This window comes from Anolis carolinensis, chromosome 1 (genome assembly GCF_035594765.1).
Source record: "Anolis carolinensis isolate JA03-04 chromosome 1, rAnoCar3.1.pri, whole genome shotgun sequence".
In the NCBI taxonomy this organism is placed as follows: Eukaryota; Metazoa; Chordata; class Lepidosauria; order Squamata; family Dactyloidae; genus Anolis; species Anolis carolinensis.
Window position 1 is genome coordinate 155586158 of NC_085841.1, and position 25310 is coordinate 155611467.

A 25310-nucleotide genomic window follows, 5' to 3' on the forward strand; every position below is an offset into this window, starting at 1 on the left:
AGAAATGATAGAAGTTGTAGTCAATAACAGCTAATAGCCAACCTTCTGCTTTTACCTTATCTTTGTCTTCAATGGGACATTTTACCATTATTTTAAAGAATACATTCTTGATAATTGTGTCATTTGTATTCAACTGGTCATCCCCATTATGAACAAAATATACCTTAATACTAGTCAAATGATTTACAAATAATTTCCATTAATTCCATTTCCTCTGTGAATTCTGCTGATTATACAACAGAATGATCGTTGCCTCTTTTTATCAAATACCATAACATCAAGATAATATTGATTGATTGTATAAATTCGAATGGTTTTAGGGAGTTATACCGCACATTATGCATAAACCTTAAAGTGGATAGCCAAAATCATATAATAATATTAAAAATAAGTTGGTAAAACAGTAAGTCAAGAAATTAATACAAAAAACCCAATGCTAAGCTGTGTGTAAAACTGCATAGACAAGCAATCAGTCTGTGTAAGAGGGCAGATACTTGACTGAAAGGAAGATTTCACCAGGAACCTAAAAACACTGAAAAAGAAGCTGGATGAAAGAGCTCAGATTACCACACAAAATGTCATATTTCTTGCAGCTATCTGTATAATCTTTGACTTCTAATAGTATGGCTAACAGTAGATTAATTTTCTAATGTAATTCATGTCTTTATATATAAGAACTATCTGTATGTGTGTGTATATGTATATATATATATATATAAAGAGAGAGAGAGAGAGAGAGAGATGTCTATTGGAAATGTACGCAAAAAGAGTAAAAAACGAATGCTTTCCTACATTACCTTCCTTCGTATGCTAAGTCTTTTCTGTTTCTTCTAAAGGATCTCAGTATGAAAGACCTACGCTGCATAAACATATGTATATACTGGAACTCTTCCTGTTATGTAAATGTAAATGAGTAGGAACACTACCTGATTTGTAAATGGAGGAAAAGGAAGGGAAAGATGAAGAATGGGTGCATTTAAGTCTCCAGAATCAGATGAACCACACCCAAGGGGCATTAAAAATAACTGTCAGAAGTAATTTCAGGACTAATGGCAATCTCTGGAAAATAGGAGAAATTCCAGCAAACAGGAGGAAGGCAAATGTCTCCATCTTTTAAAAGGAGAGAAAAGGAGGACCACCCAGTCAGTTGACATTGAAACTTGGAAGGACTTTAAAGTGGATGATTAAACAGACAATCTGTAAGCTGGGTTGTTGTATGTCTTTCGGGCTGTGTGGCCATGTTCCAGAAGTATTTTCTCCTGACGTTTCGCCCACATCTATGGCAGGCATCCTCAGAGGTTGTGAGGTATGGATAAACTAAGTAAGGAAAGGAAAGAATATATATCTGTGTAGAGTCCAGGGTGTGGCAAGAGTCCTTTGTCACTGGGAAGCCAGCATTAATGTTTCAGTTAATCACCCTAATTAGCATTTGAAAGGTTTTTGTCTCTTGCCTGGGGGCATCCTTTGTTCAGTCATAGCTGTCCTCTGCCCTCAGAGTGTTGGTTCCCATCTACTGTTTTGATATTAGAGTTTTGTAATACTGGTAGCCAGATTTTGTTCATTTTCATGGTTTCTTCCTTTTTACAAAACTCTGCTATTCTAGATCCCCATGCGGGATCCAGGATCATGTCCCATAGCCACCCCATCCTCCCCAGGCTCGGGCAGTTAAGGAAGGTGGGATAGCAGTGCCTTCCTGATCTCAGCATCCCTGCCCCCCCCCCCCCCCCGCAAATGACAGAAGCCCCCTCCTCTTTACTGGTGCTGCCTGCTCTTTACTTTCTTATTTTTCCCTATTCAGGGAACAAAGCAGTTTGGGGGGTTACGCTTCCCAAGCTCCTTTGCCTCTTGAATGATGTAGAATCAGGAAGTAATGAGCAGGCAGCTCTGATAAGGGGGGGGGGGATTTTCTGTCATGGGGTGGGAATGGGAGCAGGGAGGGTGGGACTACGATTAGGCAATAAAAATGAAATGCACAGATATAGGAAGGGTGACACCTGGATTGAAAATGGTACATGTGAAATGGATCTAGGGGCCTTAGTAGACCACACGATGAACATGAGTCAATAGTACAGCAGCTAAAAAAAGCCAATGCAATTCTAGAAGTACGGTGTTTAGATCGAGGAAGGTAATTGTTCCACTCTATTCTGCTTTGGTCATGGTTTATCTAGAGTACAATGTCCAATTCTAGACATCACAATTCAAGAAGGATATCACCAAACTGGAATGCATCCAGAGAAGGGCTACAAATATAAACAAAGATTTGGAAGCCAGGTCCCATGAGGAGAAAAGAAGGATGGGGTGGGGGTGGGGGGCAGATTGCCATGTTTAAATATTTGAAAGGGTGTCACATTGAGGAGGAGGCAAGCTTGTTTTCTGCTGTTCTAGATGCTAGGACATAGAGCAATTGATTCAAATTGCAGGAAAAGAGATTCCACCTAAACAATAGGAAGAACTTCCTGACATAAGAGCTGTTTGGCAGTGGATTATACTGGCTCGGGGTGTGGTGGAGGCTCTTTCCCTGAGGTTGTGAGCAGAGATTGGATGGCCATTTGCCAGGGGGAAATGTTGTTTGTTCTTGCATGGCAGGGGGTTGGACCGAATGACCCGTGTAGTCTCTTTCAGCTGTATGAGTCTGTCTTTTCCTTCCAGAACAGAAAGTTCTCATTTTATTCCTTACCCTATAAAGTTCACAGTTTAATAAAGCATCAATTGTATTCACCAACCAAAGATTTCTAAAAGGAACATAATGTGATAAGTGAATAATGCCCAAACATTTAATGTTGGTGACACACTTTTTAGACATGCATCATTTTATGACACAGTAATTCAGTTTTACTAGCAAACCGGAGATTAAACTAACTTCTTATAAAAGATATTGTGATAGCAAAAACTATGAGGACACAATGTATCTCTTAAAAAATTTCAGCTATATTTTAAAAAATACATCATTTGTAAGATAACAACATGGACAACTTCAACAGAAAGGAGGAAACCATGAAAATGAACAAAATCTGGCTGCCAGTATTAAAATCTCTAAAATCAAAACAGTAGATGGGAAGCAACACTCTGAGGGCAGAGGAGCCCCAAGGACGGCTAATGACTGAACAAAGGATGCCCCTCAGGCAAGAGACAAAACTTTCCAATGCTAATTAGGGTGATTAACTGAAACATTAATGCTGGCTTCCAACTGACGAAGGACTCTTGTCACATCCTGGACTCTCCACACACACACACACACACAGAGATATATATTCCTTTCCTTGCCTAGTTTATCCATGCCTCACAACCTCTGAGGATGCCTGCCACAGATGTGGGCGAAACGTCAGGAGAGAATACTTCTGGAACATGGCCACACAGCCCAAAAGACATACAACAACCCTATAACAACATATGTTTCCAGGATTTATGTCATTTATGAGTAACAGTATGTAAATATGTGCAAAAATTACAAAAAAGTATGACACTAATAAAATAACTATTTACTATTTTAACAAGATGTATGAAGTTGATAGGACGAACATTTGGTGGAATATTTGATAAAGGCACTTTTATTTCATCATCAAGCATTTTCAGTGTTTTGTCATCACTGAAAAGGTATTTCACAAATGTATGTAATAGAAAATCACAGATAAAGTTTATTACCTGTTTTGATGCATTTTGAAATGTGAGTCTAAAAGCTGCCTGATTCACCTTGTTCATACATCAATTAAAGACTCTGATCATTTTTATTTCGGCTAATTCTTCTTCAGTGAGGGAAAAGTTCCTCGTTACAGTTGAGTCTTAGATTACAACATTTGAAAAGTAATGATGACAGAGATGGCAGATAAACTGGGTACACATAGGGAAGAAGCAATGAACCATGATGGTTAGTAGTACATTAAGTAGGAGGATATGAATGCTTTGTTCAGTCTTAGATGCTTCAGGTGTTCTAGTTAATGGCTAAAATGTTAGTTTTAAAGCATATGTGAAACAAATTGATTTTCTTTATTTAGACCAGGGTTTCTTAAATGTTTCCCACTCGCAGCTCTGTATCACATGATCATGGGTATGTAGGTATATAAAACAAATGTACAAACTACATATTTAATAACAACAACAACAACAACAATAATAGTATTCTTATATCCCGCCCCATCTCCCCGAAGGGAGAATTAAATTATAGTGGGATATTTGATCCTGCGAGATGTAGAACATTTTCAACTTTTTTCAAAGTTGTGAATGTGGCTTTGCATGAAAACATAGTACAAAATGACAAAAGAATATTTACCGCCATTTCAGAAATTTTTGAAAATCCTGCCCTCATCCCAAGCAAACATTCATTTAATGATTTTTTTTTAAAGAAACTAGTTTTAAACTATGTTACTTGATAACTCAGCAAATTCTTTTAATGGCAGATGGCGGACGTTTGGATTTTTTGTTGAGCATGGTTCATGAACCCAACTGAACGACTTCATCACATGCATTTTGGGCTCTGTTTCCATGTGCTTCAGAAACAGAATCCCATGGAGACCATTACATGGCGTAAGGGCACTTCCGACGAGACTCTGGGGGACTCTGTTTCCGCAGTGCATAAAAACAGAGCCCAGGTGTTACCCAACTCCAAATTGGAACATATAGGAGAAAATGGGGAAAGGACATGGGATGGCTGGCCATCACAGAAGACAGATCTCAGTGGTAAGGAACAAAATAAAATGGTTCCATCTGCTTTTCCCTGCTTTCTCCCTGCTCACGGGATGAGGTCCTTAGTTTTTTGGAATCAAAATCTGTAGAGGAGTATTTCTGTAACTGAAAAGATAGTAATCAAACAAAGCAAGCATTTTTCAAAACTTTCTAAATAAAGTAGCTGATTTTTTTTCTTTTTATGAAGTGCAGCTGAAGCATTTGTTACAGAGTTCACTGTCACACTCAGCACATTGTTGCTAACGATGCATGTAAATGTCTAAAACAGCCCTTAAATATTGGCTTAAGGTCAGTGTTTTCAGACTTGCCCAGGATGATTACATGAACAACTGGTGTTATTATACTAAACTCTAAAAGAGCTTCTTCTATCGGCCGTTCTTCATCTCTCTTAGCTCATCTGGGTTTTGACATGGCACTTAAACCTATTGAACAAAGACTGTGGGACATTGCCTTCTGTGAGCTGCTTTCTCGCTCATATGTTTCAGAATACTGTTGATTTCTTCTAATCCTGATTTCAGAATTTTGAGCATCTTTCTGCTGTTGTCAAGTAACAAAGTAACGAAGCTAGGACCACTCCAAAACAAGTAGTACTTGGACATGCTACTTCTGGAACAACTTCTGGCTGGAAAATTTTACATACTGAGGTCCAAGCATCTTTAAGCCCTAAAATAAGATAATCCATAGGGGGGGAAAAATCCAAGTTTCATATCTGATCCATTTTTTTCCTTTTCTCATGTCCTCTGTTAGTAACATTGAGTTGCAACTATAAAAAATTAATCATCTACCTGACTACCAGAAATTCTGGCTTTACTAATAAAACCTGATAATGTTGTCGTCTATAAATTTTGTAAGCATTCCCATAACGATCTACTTAAAAACCTTTCCTGGTATTGATGTTAGGCTGACTGGGCAGTAAGTGTTTGGGTCCTCCCTTTCCCTCGTAATGACTGTTGAGTTATCATTTGTATATAGAGGATATGAGAAAGAGAAATATAATTGCCCTGCTCAAAACTATTGTTTTGGTGGAAGAGATAATCCTTAGGGCAATATTGATCACATAGCATAAAAATTCCTATATCTTTTACAGTTTTTAAAAACTTTTGCTAATGTACAAGCAAGAAGAAAACTAGGCTGCCTGAAGATCTGAACATGAACAAGTCTGTTAGGATCAATGGACACAGTAAGTTTTTATACATGTCTTTTTTCTAATTTTGATGATGGGAGAGAAACAAGTGCTGCCTATACCCATAAAATTCAAGAGCCACCTATTATCCTTCCCAAGATTTTTTTGTCGAAGGAATCTTAACAATAGTTTCCCCACTTTTTCCTGTCTCAGGAATTCCATTTTAATGTAAAAATTTTTTTAGGGTTGAGCAATGTTATATCCTTTTCCTGAGGGAAGAGCTGTGAGATCAATAAAGTGAAGAATTACACTGGCCAACATTTTTGAAACCAAAATGTTTCTGGGTATATTTGACCTGCTGATTCCAAAAAATGGTACCAGTTTTCCCCTATCAGCTCTAGTTTTTGAGATACAGATGCTGACTACTAGTCTTTATCTGCTCACCCATAAGAAATCACGATATGCATATCTAAGAAACTACAGCTGATGTGATCTATCCAATGCAATTTTCTGAATCAGCACCTCAAATAACCCCAGGAACAGGTCTAAAGCCCAAGACACTAAGATGGTTTTTTGAGGGCCATGGGGGTATTGTGAGTTTTAAATGCAATTTTAAGCATAGCTTAACTATTTTAATCAAAAACCACACATTGCTATTTAATTGTTTTTTAATTTTGTTTTTTAATTTTGTATTCACTTTGTTTTATATTGTGACCAAAGTGTTTGACTGTTAGCCACCTTGAGTCCCCGTGAGGAGAAAGGCATGGGTATTAATAAAGTAAATAAGTAAAGAATAAATAAATAAAATTGAACTGGCAGGATTACACCCACATATTTCTGAGAAAGCAAAATATATCTTGCTTTTGAAGTTGCAAAAGTGCAGCTTGCTTCTGAAGAATATATTTTTAGTTACTCCCATTTGCAAAGAAGGAACTGTTCCTCATATATAAACATACAGTATATCTGTAGTCTAATTTAGATCTAAATCCTCCAGCCCTTCAAAGACTGACAAACAGCTAACCTATGAAAGGTAACGTGAACAATCCTTTATTCAGACCACAGTTTTACTTTCCAGAGTTATTATTCACATCCAGGTAAAGCTCTGATAACTGATTTGAAAATTAACATATGTATTTGCATTCCCTAAAGACAGAAACATAGCAAAAACGGGGAAAGAAAACCTGTTCTTGTGGTATTTTTCCAGATACATACTAGACTCTATATGTTCCCAGTTGTTTAAAATAATAATAGACAACTGCATCAGTATGTATTGCTAGGCTTCATGCTTATATGGCATGGCTAAAAAGTTAAACCTAGACATACATTCATGTTGGGGCCATTTGAATGGCTGTCTTGGACACTGGAACACCAAGGCTAGAATGGCCTTATCCTTGCTGTTCTGACATCAAAAGTCAAAGATTTTCTCATTCCAATGTTTTTTTTAAAAGAAAAGAATATTTAATACATTGAGGTATTGTTTTTATTCAATTGTTAAAATTTTATGATACGTCATATATGTACCCTTTGCATTATTAAAACATCAAGGGCACAAGGGAGTCTTATTTAAGATATTGTAATCTTAAATCCTTCATATTTTAGATGGAAAGTTGAAAGTTCATGCTTCACTCTCATTTACTGAAATCAATTGTTGTACACAATATGGAAAACAATGTTTTCATTGGATCCCTTAGTAATAGATCTAAAATGGCATGGGTCAGAGAACTATTGATTAAGGATGGCAAGCAAAATTCAATTTGTACAGAGAATATGGACAGAATGCTTGAAGACGTGAGAGCCACCACATGTATGTTAAATCCTTAGGCCAGAGGGGGACTAGTGGGGGAAGTGGCCAGTATCTCACTGAAGCAGGGCAGAGTACCAATATGTCTGAAAGTTGCATTATCATGAGGTGTCCAAACAATGCCTCATGACAATGTACTTTATCCCAGACTAAACCTGGAAATCCAGGTTTGTTCTGGATTTAAAAAACACTTTCAAAGATATGGACTTTTCAGTAACATCTGAATCTTTGCAAGTGTGGGATGTGTGGAGACTGTTCATGGGATCACCATCTGCAATCCCAGAAGGAGTCCAAACAGAGATACCGCCTTTATAAATTCAAATAGCCCATAGAGGAGGTATGGCAGTGCCATCTTCTCCTCTTTGAACCTCATTTCCTCATTTAAAAGGTAAAGAAAGCCTCCTGACTGAAGCTCAAGGCTTCTGGGGGCTCTGTGTCGTGTTGAAATGACATGCACAACTCTGGAGAGGGAACTCACCCTCCCTTCTTCAAAACTCTGTCTCATCATTTAGACATGACATGGAGTCCTCAGAAACCTCTAGCTTCAGTGAAGAGGCTTCCTTTACATTTCAAATGGGGAAACGGGCGCCAGAGTGGGAAGGGAGCAGGGGATTATGCATGTTCAGCACAGGTGGGTGTCTAGCCACCCCCTCACCCCAAAATTGGGTTTTTGTCCCTTTGTGTGGCCTCTAAATGTACGTAAAATATGTGTTTTAAACATTGATTTCATGCAAATTTGGGCCAGTGTAGAAGAGCTCTTAGTGAAGATATTCAAGAATCATGTCATACTGTGTTTCCCCGAAAATAAGACAGTGTCTTATATTATTTTTGCTCCCAAAGATGTGCTAGGTCTTATTTTAGGGGATGTCTTATTTTTCCATGAAGAAGAATTCACATTTATTGTTGAACAAAAAACGAACATTTATTATATACTGTACAGTAGTTGTCATAACAAACCAGCATAACCAGACAAACTGTGAATCCTATCAAGAATTTCTTGTTACTACCATTCTTTCCATGTACAACTGCATGCTCTGGTGTTCTGTTTGGCGGGCATGCTTCCAAACAAAAACTTTGGTAGGTCTTACTTTCGGGGGAGGCCTTATATTTAGCAATTCAGCAAAACTTCTACTAGGTCTTATTTTTCGGGGATGTCTTATTTTCGGGGAAACAGGGTAGATATAAAGCTGACATTATTTTCTGGTTTCTTTGTTAGCAGTTAAAACTGAACTAACCTCTGTTTGGGTACCTAATTCATATAGCCCTTTTTCCTACAAGTCCTGTCTGCCAAATGTATGTTGGCATATTAACAAAACAAAGAGAACTATGGATAAGAGTAAGATTAAAGTGATGACTCAAGCTATGGACCTTGTCACAGCTGGGCCGTTCTGTCTCACCGGCTTTTGCCAGCGAAGGGAAGGCGCATGGGGCGACACATGGCACCCCACATGCCCTCACTCCGCCCCTCATCACACATGGAGGGTGGAAAAAGGAGCAATGGCACCCTTTCCCCCTCCCCATCGCATGGCAGAAAGGGTGGCAACGTGCAGCAACTCAAGTTGTCCCACCACCCTTTCTGCCATCACATGGACATTTGGGGTCAAAAGTGCAGGTAGCTCCATTGGAGTTACACGCACGACACTTTCCTCTCCATAGTTTGCCTCCACTTTGGGGGGAAAGAGGGCCGGGCCTGCCGTGTGTAATGTGATGGCTTGTGATAGGTTTAGTTAAAGCCATGCACGAAGGCTGCCAAACGAGGCATTTTTGCCCCATGTGAAGAGGAGGTAAGAGAAACAAATATAAGAACCTACATTTCCGTTTCAGTCTGGAAAACTCATTGAATACAGCAAGTATGAAGCACTAGTCAACATGCTTGCACTTCTTTTATATTTCAACAAGCAACCTTTAGCCAGTGGAGATTCTAATCTCTTTTTCTGTTTCGGTTTCTCTAGAAATGCTTCTTCTGTCTGTGCTTCTGCCCTTGGCTGCTGTACTACAACAAGCTTTGGGAAAGGTATTGGTTCATATGAGCCTTAAGATTTAAGATCATCAGTCAAGCATTCATTGACAGTCAAATATCAGTTCACACAGACCTCATCTATACTGATCATTAAATGCTAGCTTTTAATGACAACAAGCTCCCACAAAAAACTGTGAAAAAGCCCTTAATGAGCATCAGTGTTTTGCAGTTTGTGCAGTCACCATCCAGGCCACAAACTGGTTCTAGATTTTTCTAAGTAACATCTATACACTGAAATCACTTTCTTTAATACCAGTTTGAAACTGACTTAAACAGGCAGTATAGATGTGTCCATAGCTATTTCAGACACAAAAAGAAAAAATTGTGATTTTCTGATCATTTACTACTAAGTCAATGGCAATATTCTAAAAGGAATTATTTGACAATTTCAGACTTCAATGCTGGGAAATATCTTCCCACTAATCCATTGATCCTAGATTTTCTTTAAACTATTGTTATCAAGATATCAGACACCCCAATAATATAAGTTATATAAAAAAGCTCCATTGGGAAATATAGCCAGCCAGATGATTATTTCTAATGGCCCTAAAAAATAACGATTCTATGAAATTCCTTGAAAATACCCCAGAAAGTGAACTCACCTCACCCCACCCCACCCCACCTGACAATCCAATTTTTTTCTATCTATCTGGCATGATATGAACTAGGACCTCATCAGATGGAGTGAACTTAGTGGCCTAGGACACTTTCAACCCGTCTAATAGACGGAGCCCCATGCTGGATATCACATGACGTCGTGTGATGTCAGGTGGAGGCCCTGCTCTCAACCAGGGTGAAAGCATCGCCAGACATTTCCCTTTAACATGGGAGGCTTCCCATATTGTGCTGGCTCCAATGGACTCATTACAAGGCCTTGCCAGGAGGATGATGCTTTCCCTTTGTGATGGGGAGGGAGCTGCACGAGGAGCAACAGATTCACCCTGCTGTCCTTTTCTTTCCTTCATGATGCCAGGCCTTTATGATGAGGCCCCTAGACTAGTCCTGGGAACATTGCCTCATTTTTAGCACTTATCTGGACACCCTCTATGAATTCTCCATTGTATATAACAGCACCTTAAAAACGTTTTGCCCACTGGTCAGCACCTGCTTTGTCTAGCTGGCATTGGACCATCAGGACCCAACAACCACTCATCAAACTGTATGAAACTCAAGTGCACCCTGTTTCTAACAATTTATTAAATTTCCCATCTTACCTCTGATTGGCCCAATGAAGCTGCAGATCCTATCTAGCAGCCTCCAGGACTAATGGAAACTAGCATGGCAATTTTCAATTGTACTGTATTGCTTCTTTCTTTCAAATGTACTGTAAATAATCCCCTGTGGTCACAGTTAGGGTATGTCAGTCTTAGGGAGCACAGACAGCTGACATCTTTTTTGGCCAGGAAGAATAAAAGCCTCTGTTTTTGCCTCTGAATAAGTCTGGGCTTCCGAACCCATGATTTTAGCAGAGCCGAAATCACGTAACACCACCAAGAACTGTTGTATGAAGGAATGTGGAAGGCATGAGTCAAAGGAGGGAGGGTCAGAAGTTATATTCACCTAGTAGGAAGTCCAACATCATTTTGGCTTCAGTGCTCAGCTGATGATCTGGCCATTGATCTGACTCTAGGCCTCTTGAAGCTATCATCTGAATCCTTCTACAGCACCCTGTTGTGATCCACAACAGGCAAAGGTCTCATCAAGAATAAACACAGTCATTTGGGGAAAAAGGAAGAACTGAATTAAAATCAGTTGATATATGAATTGTACAAATACGTTTTGTATGATATGTATATGTGAATTAATTACTACATTTTTGTGTTTTGAAGATGTAACTTTTAATTTTTCATGAATGCAAGAGAAGGGGTTTTGATAGTTCACTTAAAGTTTTGTTTTAAGACTCCTAGTTGTAACACAGTTTAGACATCTTATTGTTAAATGTTTACAAGCTCTGGGATACAGCCAGCCCTGATGCCACTTAAGAAAGTACAGTGCAATGGGCAAAGAAGTTTGCTTTTGGGAGTTTGTACAGATGACAACTGAATGACAGAAGGGGGGCATTTTTAAAGTGGAAAATCTCTCACTAACATTTTCTTTCTTTTTTAAAAGACTATAGTGAGTAAAATGTCTCCAAAAAAACAACTGGAAATCCTTGATCATATTAATGATGTCAGGAGAAATGTGGAACCTACTGCAAGCAATATGATGAAAATGGTAAGATATCACTGTTACTGAATGTTTTTTCAAGAGCTCAATTTGCATGTACATTTACCTAGATAATGTGCAGTAGTAATTTAGTGAAACGGTGCATCCAAATGCTTTTATTGGTAAGACTCAAAGTGCAAGGGAGGTATATCAGTGTCCTTTTCCTGCAACCTTATTACACATGCCCTCCCATTCTTGATGTCCCCTTAAAACCAAGAAGTTCATTTGTAATTTTGAAAAAATAGATTTTTAAAATGTTGAGTAGTGCAGGGAAGCTCTGTTATTTATTTAAAGTGTAAGTTGTCATTCCGAGGGACCTCCAGGAGTAATTCATCTTGAGTAGAGAAAGGGCATTCAGCGCCCATCGAGACAAGCCCATATCCCGAGACCTTTCTTCGTTTTTACTGGAGGCATTTAAACAATGCCTCCGATAAAAGCACATTAATTTGGAACAAACCAGGGCCTGGTTTGTCCCAAATTAATTAAATACCTGCTAAGATCCAAATTTTAAGGTAAGGTCTGAGTCTTACCAGGTGTGGGTCTTGTGGGGATTGGACACATAATTCCTGGGCCCAATCCACACAGCCGTCTCAGTTTTTCAGGCTCCTGTAGCCTGAAAGACCAAGAGGGCACCCACCCCTCTCCCCACAAGCCCCCAAAGTACCCCTAAAGGTAAAGTAAAAAGTACCTGGCCACCATAAGTTTTCTCCTTGCCCCTTTCCTGGCACATCATTTCCTTGCACCAGGAGGGAATTTATGGCAGCCAGGTACTTTAAACTTTAGTTTCAGGGGTAAGTTGGCCTTAGATTCACTGCATGCCATCCTGATTTTAATCAGAATGGGATGTTGCCACCCCCACCCTCCGCCAAGGAAAGCCTGTTTTTTTTGGGTGGTATGGGGAGTGAAATCCACACTAAAGTAGTTTTTTTTTTAGTCCTGTTTAGAAGCGCCCTCAGAGATATCCAGAGAAAAGCTTTTTTAATCATGCCAGAAGCGACTGGAGAACATATTGCAAGTCGCTTCTGCTGTGAGAGAATTGGCCATCTACAGATACATTGCCCAGGGGATGTCCGATGTGCTACCTCCCTGCTGGGAGGCTTTTCTCATGTTTCCACAAGCGAGTGCTGACAGACAGGAGAGAGAAGCTAAGGACCATAGAAAGTCTGAACTTTGCTTGTTTGTCCATTCCATTACATTAAAAGTAAAAAATGAATGTATCTCCTCCTATGAACCATCAAGAATACTAAGATCGTCTGGAGAGGCCCTGCTCTCGGTCCCACCTGCCTCACAGGCGTGGCTGGTGGGAACGAGGGACAGGGCCTTCTTGGTGGTGGCTCCTCGGCTGTGGAACGCCCTCCCCAGTAACATCCGGCAGGCCCCAAGTCTTCTGGGCTTCAGGAAGAATGTTAAGTCATGGCTTTGTGCGCAAGCATTTAATGAATAAGTACTGTATTGACATGGTCTGGACTTAGGTTTATGTGCAATGGTTCCTTGGAAGAATGGTAATAAGTAACTATATGTTTTATGCTTGATTATTGTATTTTATGGATTATTGTAAATGATTTTAGATGTGTTGCTGTTTTTATTATTTGGCATTGAATTTTGCCAGTTGTTGTAAGCCGCCCTGAGTCACCTAGGGTGAGAAGGGTGGGGTAGAAATGTTGTAAATAAATAAAATAAATCAAGAAAAGAAATACAGAGCAGAAACACAAAAAATGCCTAGAAAAAAGAAAAAAACCTAAAAAAAAACCCTACGTTTTGTCAATTTCTGAAGTTGAATAACAATACTCTTTTGTTACTTCTTATTCATATCTTACTGCTTTTTTCATGATTCAGTGTCCTAAATAGTTACAGACATGAGCTATTGTAAAGGATAGATGAGGCCTTTAGTAGGAATATGACTTTACCCTTTAATGCATTATCTCAATTTGCCATGAAAATATGAAGCAACAACTTGGTTAGTATTTGGAGGGGAGTACTAGGACTGTATTTCAGAGGAGGGCCATGGCAAATTATATCTGCATACACCTTTCCTAAGAAAACCTGGCAAAATTCATTGGATCATCATAAGTCAACAAGCAACTTGAAGGTACATACACATGACAACATTTGATGAATGTGCAGTAAATAGTAGTTATTAATTGATTGTTTAATGTCTTTGGTGCAGCTCTATTAATATGTAAAATTATTTGTAAATGTTATTGTCTTGTAATTGTTATTGGACTATCCTGAAATGCTGTTTGGTTGCAATAGCATTTTAGTAAGATAAAGGTAAAGGTTTTCCCTGACGTTAAGTCCAGTCATGTCTGACTCTGAGGGTTGGTGCTCATCTCCATTTCTAAGCCGAAGAGCCGGTGTTGTCCGTAGACACCTCCAAGGTCATGTGGCCGGCATGACTGCATGGAGCGCTGTTACCTTCCTGCCGGAGCGGTACCTATTGATCTACTCACATTGGCATGTTTTCGAACTGCTAGGTTGGCAGAAGCTGGGGCTAACAGCGGGCGCTCATTCCACTCCCGGGATTTGAACCTGCAACCTTTCGGTCTGGAAGTTCAGCAGCTCAGTGCTTTAACACACTTCGCCACCAGGGTTCCTTAGCATTTTAGTACTGCCATAGAATGTAGCATTTACTATACTTCAGCTGATGATAATGCTACAGCAAAAACATTTTCTTTTTCTTTTTTTGCTAAGGTATGGAGTGATGAAGCTAGTGCGAGTGCTGGAAAATGGGTCAGCCAATGTCATTTTAGAAATAGTCCAAAAGAAGAACGCATTTCAAATAGTAAGTTAACACTACACTGTATGAGACATGGAAATGAATTCAAGGAGTGGCTTAAAGAGCTGAGCATGTTTAGCCTGCAGGAGAAAAGGGTGTATAAATATTTGAAGGGATGTCAGAAGGAAGAAGGAGCAGGCTTGTTTTCTGCAGCCCTGGAGAGTAAGACCCATAGTAATGGATTCAAATTACAGGAAAGTAGAGGAAGAACTTCATGATAGTGAGAGCTGTTCAGCAGTGGAACTCTGCCCTGGAATGTGGTGGAGGCACCTTCTTTGGAGGCTTTTAAACAGAGGCTGGATGGCCATCTGTAGGGGTGCTTCGATTGTGCTTTTGCTGCATGGCAGACGGTTGGACTAGATGGCCCGTGAGGGCTCTTTCAGCTGTATAATTCTATTATATTAACCATAACATCTCTGGGAAAGTTCTTCTGTCTAGCCACATAAGAATTTTGTCAGTGCATCTGGTCAACTGAAATTTTTATGTGGAACTTCCATAAAATCACCAAGGGCTTCACTAATGTTAGTGCAAATTTCCTTTACCTGTTGTTCTGGCATACCCTGAACTTGGAGGGCTTTGTCCTTCTCCTTTACATCCTGGAGTGCCACTGCATCTTGAATTTTAATCTTTCTGTAATCTCCAGGTCTTACTTTCCCATTTCTCTAATTTCTGATTCTTTTTATAGATGTTGTCTGTGGAGAGACACTGTCCCAAACAATGACACCAAGCTCCTGGCCAGATGTAATTCAGTCATGGGCCAGTACAAAGCATAATTTCAAATATGGCATTGGACCAATTGACCCAAAGAAAAACATCTATAGCTATACTCAGGTATGATCAGAAATATCATATGCTTCTAACATGTTGCTAGCATGAGTTTGAGAGATGGATAACACTAATGAAATAATGGAAATTGTGTAAATATTGGATCTTCTGAATCTACTTTAGTAACTTTTCTACTAGTCTACCTGTTGAATAAGTTACGTGAAAGATATATAGATTTATACAGTTAAAGAAATGTAAACTATACACTATAGATCAAAGGGCTCTAGGGGGAGTCTGGAATACAGGATGTTAAAAAATTGAATTTGTTTAAGAACAATGAATATCAACCAAATGAAGCATAACTAAATTAAGTAACAAGTCAGAATGTAAATGTATAATCTTTTGAGACCAGAATAGATGTGAGGAGAGAGAGAAAGGTGCATTGTGTATGAGGAGTCATACTTGATTCTAACTACATTTTGAGGGAGTGTGTAGGGCCTGTTGTTGTTGTCGTTTTGGATATGGGCTATGCCTGAGCACATGCGCTTCTGCTGAATCAGACTTGCTTCAGGACAGAGTTAACATCCACTAGGTCTATTTATGTTCTTTGGAGCTTAGTCTCTGAACTCAGTCTCTCAGGGTTCAATGGCATCAATATCAGTAAGATTTATTGCGGTCTGAAAAGTGTGAAAAATAAACTGTAGGGATGGCAAATGAAGGATCTGCTATTGTCTGCTTCATTGTGTGTACAATGTTTGTTTTCTTGCCAAAAGAACATCACTGACAAGACTTGCAGAAAATGTAAACTGATGGTTCTCTTGGGGAAAAAAGGTTGATGCACTGCAGTTATGTATTGAGACTCTTCAACAAATGACAGAATAGGAGGGCATCATGGATAGAACAGAGGGAGAACTGATCCTCCAAAAACAACAGGAAGAAACTGCCAAGTAAAAAATGAAGAAGGCTGTAACACTGAAGGAGCACTCTGGAGGACAGTCACTGTGAGGAGCAGAGTATACACAAGACTAAGAAATCCCTTTCTATATCTTCTTGAGAATAATGGTGGTGAAGAGAAGCAAGCAACAGGAGACACTGCATGCCAGAGGAATCAAACCTAGCCACCAATGACAGCAAAAAGAAAAGAAAGGTGCTAGTTGTAGAAAAATTATTTATCAGAGGTATGAAGGAAACTGTATGAAGGATCCTTAGGGGCAAGTGACCATGTGCTCCTGCAGTTTGCAATACAAAGGAATGCTGAAACTAAGACAAGTCAAACATGCATTCTGGAATTTAAGAGAGCTGACTTCCAAAAAATGAAGGAATTACTGAGCGGCATTCCATGGACGCCGATATTAAAAAACAAGGGAGTTAAGGATGGATGGGATTTTTTCAAAAGTGAAATACTCAAGGCGCAAATGCAAACAGTGCCAACAAAGAAGAAAAATAAGACAAGTGCAAAGAAGCCAGAATGGATGTCCAAAGAACTTCTAACTGAGCTAAAGCTCAAAAGTGACATGCACAAGAAGTGGAAAAGGGGAGAAATCACCAAAGAAGAATTCAAACGTATAGCCAACACCTGTAGGGAAAAGGTTCGCAAGGCTAAAGCACAAAATGAGCTCAGGCTTGCCAGGGACATAAAAAACAACAAAAAAGGCTTTTTTGCTTACGTTGGTAGAAAAAGGAAGAAAAAGGAGGCGATAGGGCCATTGCAAGGAGAAGATGGGGTGATGGCGACAGGGGACAGGGAAAAGGCAGAACTACTTAATGCCTTCTTTGCCTCGGTCTTCTCAGAAAAAGAAAGCCATCTTCAACCTCAGCAACACGGAATGGACGAAGGATTGGGGGAAATCCAACCCCAAATAGGGAAACAAGTTGTCCAGGAACACTTGGGCTCTCTAAACGAATTCAAGTCCCCAGGGCCAGATCAGCTACACCCAAGAGTACTGAAGGAACTAGCGGAAGTTATTTCAGAACCACTGGCAATTATCTTCGAGAGTTCTTGGAGAACGGGAGAAGTCCCAGCAGATTGGAGGAGGGCGAATGTGGTCCCTATCTTCAAGAAGGGAAAAAAGAACGACCCAAACAATTACCGTCCGGTCAGCCTCACATCAATACCAGGCAAAATTCTGGAAAAGATCATTAAGGAAGTGGTCTGCGAACACTTAGAAACAAATGCGGTCATTGCTAATAGTCAACACGGATTTACCAAAAACAAGTCATGCCAGACTAATCTGATCTCTTTTTTCGATAGAGTTACGAGTTGGGTCGATACAGGGAATGCTGTGGATGTAGCGTACCTGGATTTCAGTAAGGCCTTCGACAAAGTCCCCCACGATCTTCTGGCAAACAAACTAGTAAAATGTGGGCTAGACAAAACTACGGTTAGGTGGATCTGTAATTGGCTAAGCGAACGAACCCAAAGGGTGCTCACCAATGCGTCGTCTTCATCATGGAAAGAAGTGACAAGTGGAGTGCCGCAGGGCTCCGTCCTGGGCCCGGTTCTGTTCAACATCTTTATTAACGACTTAGAGGAAGGGTTAGAAGGCACGATCATCAAGTTTGCAGACGACACAAAACTGGGAGGGATAGCTAACACTCCAGAAGACAGGAGCAGAATTCAAAACGATCTTGACAGACTAGAGAGATGGGCCGAAACTAACAAAATGAAGTTCAACAGGGACAAATGCAAGATACTTCACTTCGGCAGAAAAAATGGAAATCAAAGATACAGAATGGGGGACGCCTGGCTTGACAGCAGTGTGTGCGAAAAAGACCTTGGAGTCCTCGTGGACAACAAGTTAAACATGAGCCAACAATGTGATGCGGCTGCTAAAAAAGCCAATGGGATTCTGGCCTGCATCAATAGGGGAATAGCGTCTAGATCCAGGGAAGTTATGCTCCCCCTCTATTCTGCCTTGGTCAGACCACAACTGGAATACTGTGTCCAATTTTGGGCACCACAGTTGAAGGGAGATGTTGACAAGCTGGAAAGCGTCCAGAGGAGGGCGACTAAAATGATTAAGGGTCTAGAGAACAAGCCCTATGAGGAGCGGCTTAAAGAGCTGGGCATGTTTAGCCTGCAGAAGAGAAGGCTGAGAGGAGACATGATAGCCATGTACAAATACGTGAAGGGAAGTCATAGGGAAGAGGGAGCAAGCTTGTTTTCTGCTGCCCTGCAGACTAGGACACGGAACAATGGCTTCAAACTACAGGAAAGGAGATTCCACCTGAACATCAGGAAGAACTTCCTCACTGTGAGAGCTGTTCGACAGTGGAACTCTCTCCCCGGGGCCGTGGTGGAGGCTCCTTCCTTGGAGGCTTTTAAGCAGAGGCTGGATGGCCATCTGTCGGGGGTACTTTGAATGCGATTTCCTGCTTCTTAGCAGGGGGTTGGACTAGATGGCCCATGTGGTCTCTTCCAACTCTACTATTCTATGATTCTATGATTCTATGATTCTGTGCCAGCAGGATAAGATGAATTCGGAAGTGTATCCAGGATATCACAAACAAATTGTTGAAGTTCATCAAAAACATAGAGCAGTGCCCCTTTCTTCTGATTCAAATAGGCACCAATAGCATTGAGAATAACACTTTGAACACATCAACTTGGAGCATGAAGCATTGGACAGGAAAGTGAAGAGCTTAGCAGCACAGGTGATATTCTTCCCAATTCTACTAGTGAAAGAGAGGAAGATATTGCAGGTGAATGATGGTGTTAATGGTTTGACTTCTGGGACCTTTATATTCACATCTTACATGAAAGATTACTGGCTACAGCTGGGTTACACCTCACAAAGACTAGAAATAATGTCTTTAGCAAAAACATGATGAACACCCTGAAAATGTTGAGGAACATTGGAATAAACTGAAGAATTCCGTCATCACAGCCTGTGAAGAAACCATTTGAAACCAAACTAAGGAACATCAAGACTGGTTTGATGAAAATGATAATGAGATCCAACCGTTAATTGATAAGAAAATAATAATAATAATAATCCTGATCCTTGCAGCCCAGGAGCAAGCCATCAGAACAAATGCAATTAAGGCCAAGATCGAAAAATCTGCTGATGACCCAAATGCAGACTCTGCAAGGAAACTGACGAAACCATTGATCATATCCTCAGCTGCTGTAAGAAAATCGCACAGACAGACTACAAACAGAGGTATAACTATGTGGCCCAAATGGAACTTATGCCTCAAGTACCACCTCCCAGCAGTAAAGAACTGGTGGGATCACAAACCTGCAAAAGTATTGGAAAATGAGCACGCAAAGATACTGTGGGACTTCCAAATTCTTTCCCCCTTTTTCAAAAAGGGGGAAAGAACAGACAATGGAAACGATCAAGGTATCTCTTTTCTAACCTCACTGGGAAAATCCTCACAAGAATCCTTGCAAACCGCATTCTACCTGTCTCAGAAGACATCCTCCTGAATTTCAGAATGGCTCCCTCACCCCTTCCAGAAGAACAATGGATATGATCTTCACTGCACGACAGCTCAAAGAAAAATGCAAGGAACAAATTCAACCTCTGTATGTGGCAAATGCATTTGACACAGTGAATTGCAGTGTTCTCTGGACCATCCTCCTAAATATTGGATGTTCTGACAAATTTGTGAATATCCTGCGACTCCTCCATGATGACATGATGGCAATAGTCTTGGACAGGAATTGCTCCCAAAGTGACCCATTTAAGGTGGAATCAGGTCAAACAAGGATGTATTATTGCCCCAACCTTATTCTCTGTTTTCATTGTTATGATACTGTACCTTGTTGATGGGAAGCTACTCAGCAGTGTGAAAATCATCTATCGAACTGAAAGCCAAAACCAAAGTCACAACAACATGTTATAGAACTCCAATATGCTGATGATAATGTAGTCTGTGCTCATTCAGAAGAAGATCTACAAGCTACTCTAAACACCTTTGCAGAAGCATATGCAAAGCTCGGCCTCTCAATGAACATAGAGAAAACCAAAATGCTCTTTCAGCAGGCACCATCCAATTCCACTGCAATGCCAGAAATACGGCTTAACGTTGTAACGTTAGAAACTGTTGTACATTTCCGCTACCTTGGCAGCTACCTCTCCACAAAAGTCCACATTGACACTGAAATACAACACTGTCTGAACGCTGCAAGTGCTGCATTTTCTTGAATAAGGCAGAGATTGTTTGAGAATAGGGACATTTGTAGGAAGACCAAGATGCATATTTCTAAAGCTATTGTCCTCCCGACCCTGTTATAAGTCTTTGAAACGTGGACTGTCTAAGACTTCACACTCAACTTCTGGAATGATTCCATCAGCATTGCCTCTGAAAAATCCTGCAAATCTCTTCGGAAGACAGGCAGGCAAATGTCAACGTGATGGAAGAAGCAAAGATCACCAGTACTGAAGCGATTATCCTTTGCCATCAACTTTGCTGGACAGGCCACATTGTCTGAATGCCCGATCAGTGTCTCCCAAAGCAGTTACTATACTCTCAACTCAAGAATGGAAAATGGAAAAGTGATTTAAAGATGGGCTTGGAATTAGAAGAGGCATGAATGGAGGGCAAAAGGGAGAAATGTTTCGAGAGGAAGGTGTGTCAAGCCAACCCTGACAGGGACCACCTTCCATCTGAGAATAGGTCTCTACAGTCACCTATGGACCCATCACCAAGACCCTTCACTTGGAAGGCCATCCTATTCGGCCGTGAGGGATCGCCAATAATGATGATGAGTGATCTAGATGGCATTCCTCCACTGAACAGGGGTTTAGATGTGATGGCCCATAGGGCTCCTTCCAACTCTGATACTATGATTTTATGAGATGGGGAGTCAGTTATGGGTTAATGCCATGGGAGGATTACAGTATCATCTGCCACAGTGTGCTTTCTAGTATTTTTTGACTTGTGGTAGCCCTAAAGTCTATCACAAGGTTTTCATAGCAAGATTTATTCAGAAGACATTTGCCATTGCCTTCCTCTAAGGCTGAAAGACTGTGACGTGCTCAAAGTCTCTTACTTATTTTTCTAAGGTCATGGCTGAGATGGGGATTTGAAACCTGGTCTCTCAGAGTGGTAGTCCAATACTCAGTCTGCTACATCACATAGGTTTCCATCCAATTGTGATGTTAAGAAAGGTTTTTTTATTATAGTTAATGCACCTCTAGTTTGATGTATATATATAAAATTATAGCTAGTTAATGCATATTCAATTTAATACATATGTTTTCTATTATGCTTATAGCTCATATGGTATAATTCACATATGGTTGGATGTGCACTTGCTTATTGCAAAGGGAATAGTTATCCATACTTATATTCGTGCCATTTCTGCCCTAGGTAAGTTTTGAATATATCCTTCTACATTTTACCCTATTGAAAAGATCCACAAACATTTTCTGACATGAGCTTGATACAACCATTTCAATAGAAGGAAAGATATCTGGTAGTGCTAAGGAGTGCATTTGTGAATCTACCACTCTGGGAAATGAATGATGAATGGCAAGTGAATGGGATATCTTTTATGTAAGGATATGGTAGAGGGATCCCTAGCTCCTGTCTGAAATTGTTGCTTTGTGCTGTTTTAAGCAAGCAGTCTGGGAGTATAGTTCATTATACTGTACTGCATGAAACAGTACAGATCATGCTACCTCCACTGGTAGTCAGAGGTTTTTAAAGTGTCATGCTTATGTAATGATATGGGTCAGCCACTGTGAGAATCTGCTCATAGTCCTCAAAAGTTTTTCTTGTGTAAACTCTCAGTATTTTTTGAAAAATGCATATATTTATCTCATTTTTTTCCTGGGCTAAACCCTTGTGTCGATAGGACTCCTGACTGAAAGGTCGGTGGTTCAAATCCGGGGAGTGGGGTGAGTTCCCGTCTGTCAGCTCTAACTCCCCATGCAGGGATATGAGAGAAGCCTCCCACAAGATGGTAAAACACCAAACATCTGGGTGTCCCCTGGGCAACATCCTTGCAGACGGCCAATTTTCTCATGCCAGAAGTGACTTGCAGTCATGCACTTGGACTCAAAGAGGTGGCTGTCTCCAGTCCGTTCTCACAAGACAGCAAGTTGTGATGAGGAATTAAAACAGGGGTCCTGCTTCTGATTGTCACAGCTTCACTCACTGGTGGAAGGGGGTTAGAAATGTTATCCTCCTTGCACCCAGATTGCCAACTGAACAGACTTTGCCCAATCCAGCTGTTGGGCTGTTAAAGTGGGTTGGGGTAACATTTACAAATGTACTCTTATGACTTTATCACATCAGCCTATTGCCTCATAAAAGTTGAACTTTTTAAGCAAACAGAAATGTGCTTAGAATTAGCATGAGCACTTGAACATTTACACAATTGTGTAAAACTGGCACTTTGTTGATGCAAATTCCTGCAATCAGTCTTCTGAACAGTCTTGCTTCCTACTGTATTTACCTTCACATTTTCTCCCCACCACCATCACCACCATTTTGGTACAGTTGAGGCATTCTCACAAACCTTTGTCCACTTGCAGTATCAGGATCTCAGTGGAAGGACCTGATTGTATAAGGAAGAGTAATAGAAAAGCAGCAATTTTTGATTCAATGATGAGTTTTTCCCTTCAGGGAAAAGAGATGATCCAAAATTGATTCAAGCACTATGTTACTATGAAAGAGAAAGGATGTCATGCAGTAAGCACCATTCAATGTCAATTTTATGTTGCCATGACTGCATCTTATCAACTTCATGTGATAATGCTCTTAATGAATATACAGAACAGTTATACATCCATAACTCCAGGTTACTAATCTGTTACTTCACCATGGATACTAGTTCTGATTTCCAGGCCTATACACATACATTTATGTACAGTATGCTATTGGTAGAAACATGAACCACAATCAGTAGTTCTTGCCTAGCATTGAGAAGTCACTATGTAGTCTGTTTACATGGTTATCATGTATCTTTTGTTTAAGAACTACACTTTTAATCATTAAAGTATGGTTTTGATCTGTGATTTCAGTGGGAACATTCAAGACAAAATAGCAGCACCCTACAAAGAAGGCCCTTCCTGTGCAGACTGCCCTTCTGACTGTGATGATAAACTATGTAGTAAGTTACTGATGACTTATTTTTCTTCTTTGGGAAACCTTTATCCTAGCTTGATAAAGATCCATGCATCTTGCTGAACTGGGAGATAATGATCTTTTTAGTCCATGATATCCAGAAGGCATTAGAGACTGGTCTACTGTCTCTTAACTTCCTTTTAATACTTGACTAGAATGTGAAGCAATCCCTCTTAGAGATCATTATGACCTATTGACTTTCCAAAGTAGGCTGTGCCAATGACATTGAGACCACTCTAGATAGTAAGGCTTACTTCTTATATTTAATCCATCAGCAGATATTCAAATGTGGAGCAAGATAATAGACCATTCTACACCTAACACCCCCGAGCTTCTCTACATTTCCATGACTGTAGTGTTGTTTTACTGTGTTGCTACCACACATGTAATATTTTGTTTCTTAACTTAAAAAGGAGAACAAGTCTACATGCATGCTATTATTGATAGCAAGAATCGAACAATATGGCCATAGCATGATGTATCATGCCGCAGAATGATGCATCGGCTGTAAATTTCAAATGACTTCAAGAATATCTTTAAAGGAAAAGTATTAGAAAAACGAATTCAAGAATATGTGGTAATAATGCTCCAAAAATTGTCCTCTGGGGTAAAAAAAATCAAAATGATACCAGCTAATATTTTAGATCATTACAGGTAAATCAGTTCAACTATTGCAAGGCTGGAATAATGCAATGTGTAAGCTGGACAGAAAAGAGAGATAAAAGTAGGATAATATTATAATAATGATATATCTAACTTTCATTTGTTTGTTTTCTTTCAGCCAATGCATGTCCATACAAAAATGTATACAGTGAATGTGAAAAAATGAAAAACCTTTTTAGTTGTGAGTCAAATGTTATGGTTGACAACTGCCAAGCCTTATGTAGATGCCCAGATCAAGTTTCATAAATATAAATACATGGACACCACAAAGGTCTTATTAAAACAACAGTACTTCACCGAGAAGGATGAAAATTCAGGATTAAAAAAATCTCTTTAACTGGCAAAAAGGAAGGAGCTGAAAATTGTTTCTAATGTATTTTGCTGGTTTTAAAGTTACAATGAAGAAAAAAGATCTTTCACATAAAACACAACAAGAAAACATGTTGCAGTAAATTAAAGTTACACATAACACTTTTCTTGCAGATGTAGTCTGTAACAGAATTTGTATCTATACAAATACAAATGTATAGATATGAGTAATTTTGTCTTATTATGCATTAAAAGCTATCCACCGAATTTTTGTGTGTACCAATCCGACATTCATCAGGTTTTCATTTTTATTTCATAAATTCATCTCATTTTTTTCCTCTAGAGTGATTTGTGCTGATGGTTTTTTGTACAAAGCACTATTTTGAACTCTTTTCTGCAAGGCATACAAATATGCCCCCCATCGCATATTTCCCGTTCTTATTCTAATCATGGAGAAATAAATTGTTAACAGGAAACTGTTGAATCTAAAGCAGTTCATAGTTGAATGCACCCATGTTCTTACATTAGCTTGATTTGGAAAGACTGCTCAGTATAGGCAGGACTTGTTTACGGAAAGGGAAAAAAACCACAGACTCACCTCAAATCAGGCCAGACAATGTACTGTGTTTCCCTGAAAATAAGACATCCCCTGAAAATAAGACCTAGTAGAGGTTTTGGTGAATTACCAAATATAAGACATCCCCTGAAAGTAAGACCTAGGAGGAGGGAGCCACCGCTGCTGAGGAAGGCGTGTGCAGCGCAAAGGAGGAGGAAGGAAAGGCGCCGCCTTTTCTTCCTTCTCCTTCACACCACATACGCCTTCTTTGGCGGCGGTGGAGGGAGCAAAATTCCCCGAAAATAAAACCGAACACATCTTTGGAAGCCA

General features: G+C 39.8%; 2 protein-coding genes across 5 annotated transcripts in view; one reads left to right on the forward strand and one right to left on the reverse strand.

The window, feature by feature from the left end:
- LOC103279911 (cysteine-rich venom protein pseudechetoxin-like) overlaps positions 1–3811 on the reverse strand; it is a 32964-nt gene extending 29153 nt beyond the window's left edge. Inside the window, exon 1 of one of the 2 annotated variants that reach the window (XM_062984423.1) lies at positions 3643–3811. The gene's annotated coding sequence lies outside the window, so the exon portion shown is untranslated. Of the gene's footprint in view, positions 1–797; positions 1032–3642 lie in introns of those variants that run through there. The other variant, XM_062984428.1, reaches the window with a different exon arrangement.
- Positions 3812–5573: 1762 nt separating this feature from the next.
- LOC100556950 (cysteine-rich venom protein ENH1) lies at positions 5574–24691 on the forward strand. Of its 3 annotated transcripts, XM_062984438.1 has the most exons (9): positions 5574–5592; positions 5768–5860; positions 9557–9618; positions 11734–11838; positions 14521–14611; positions 15291–15436; positions 21597–21691; positions 23350–23438; positions 24234–24691. In XM_062984438.1, the coding sequence occupies exons 2-9, from the start codon at positions 5830–5832 to the stop codon at positions 24359–24361; spliced, it is 747 nt and encodes a 248-aa protein (XP_062840508.1). In that variant the 5' UTR covers positions 5574–5592; positions 5768–5829; the 3' UTR covers positions 24362–24691. The 3 variants fall into 3 exon arrangements, with proteins under 3 accessions (XP_062840508.1, XP_062840505.1, XP_062840510.1); XM_062984435.1 differs by lacking the exon at positions 5574–5592 and having other exon boundaries at positions 5612–5860; XM_062984440.1 differs by lacking the exons at positions 5574–5592; positions 5768–5860 and adding an exon at positions 6751–6833.
- The last annotated feature ends 619 nt before the right edge of the window (positions 24692–25310 follow it).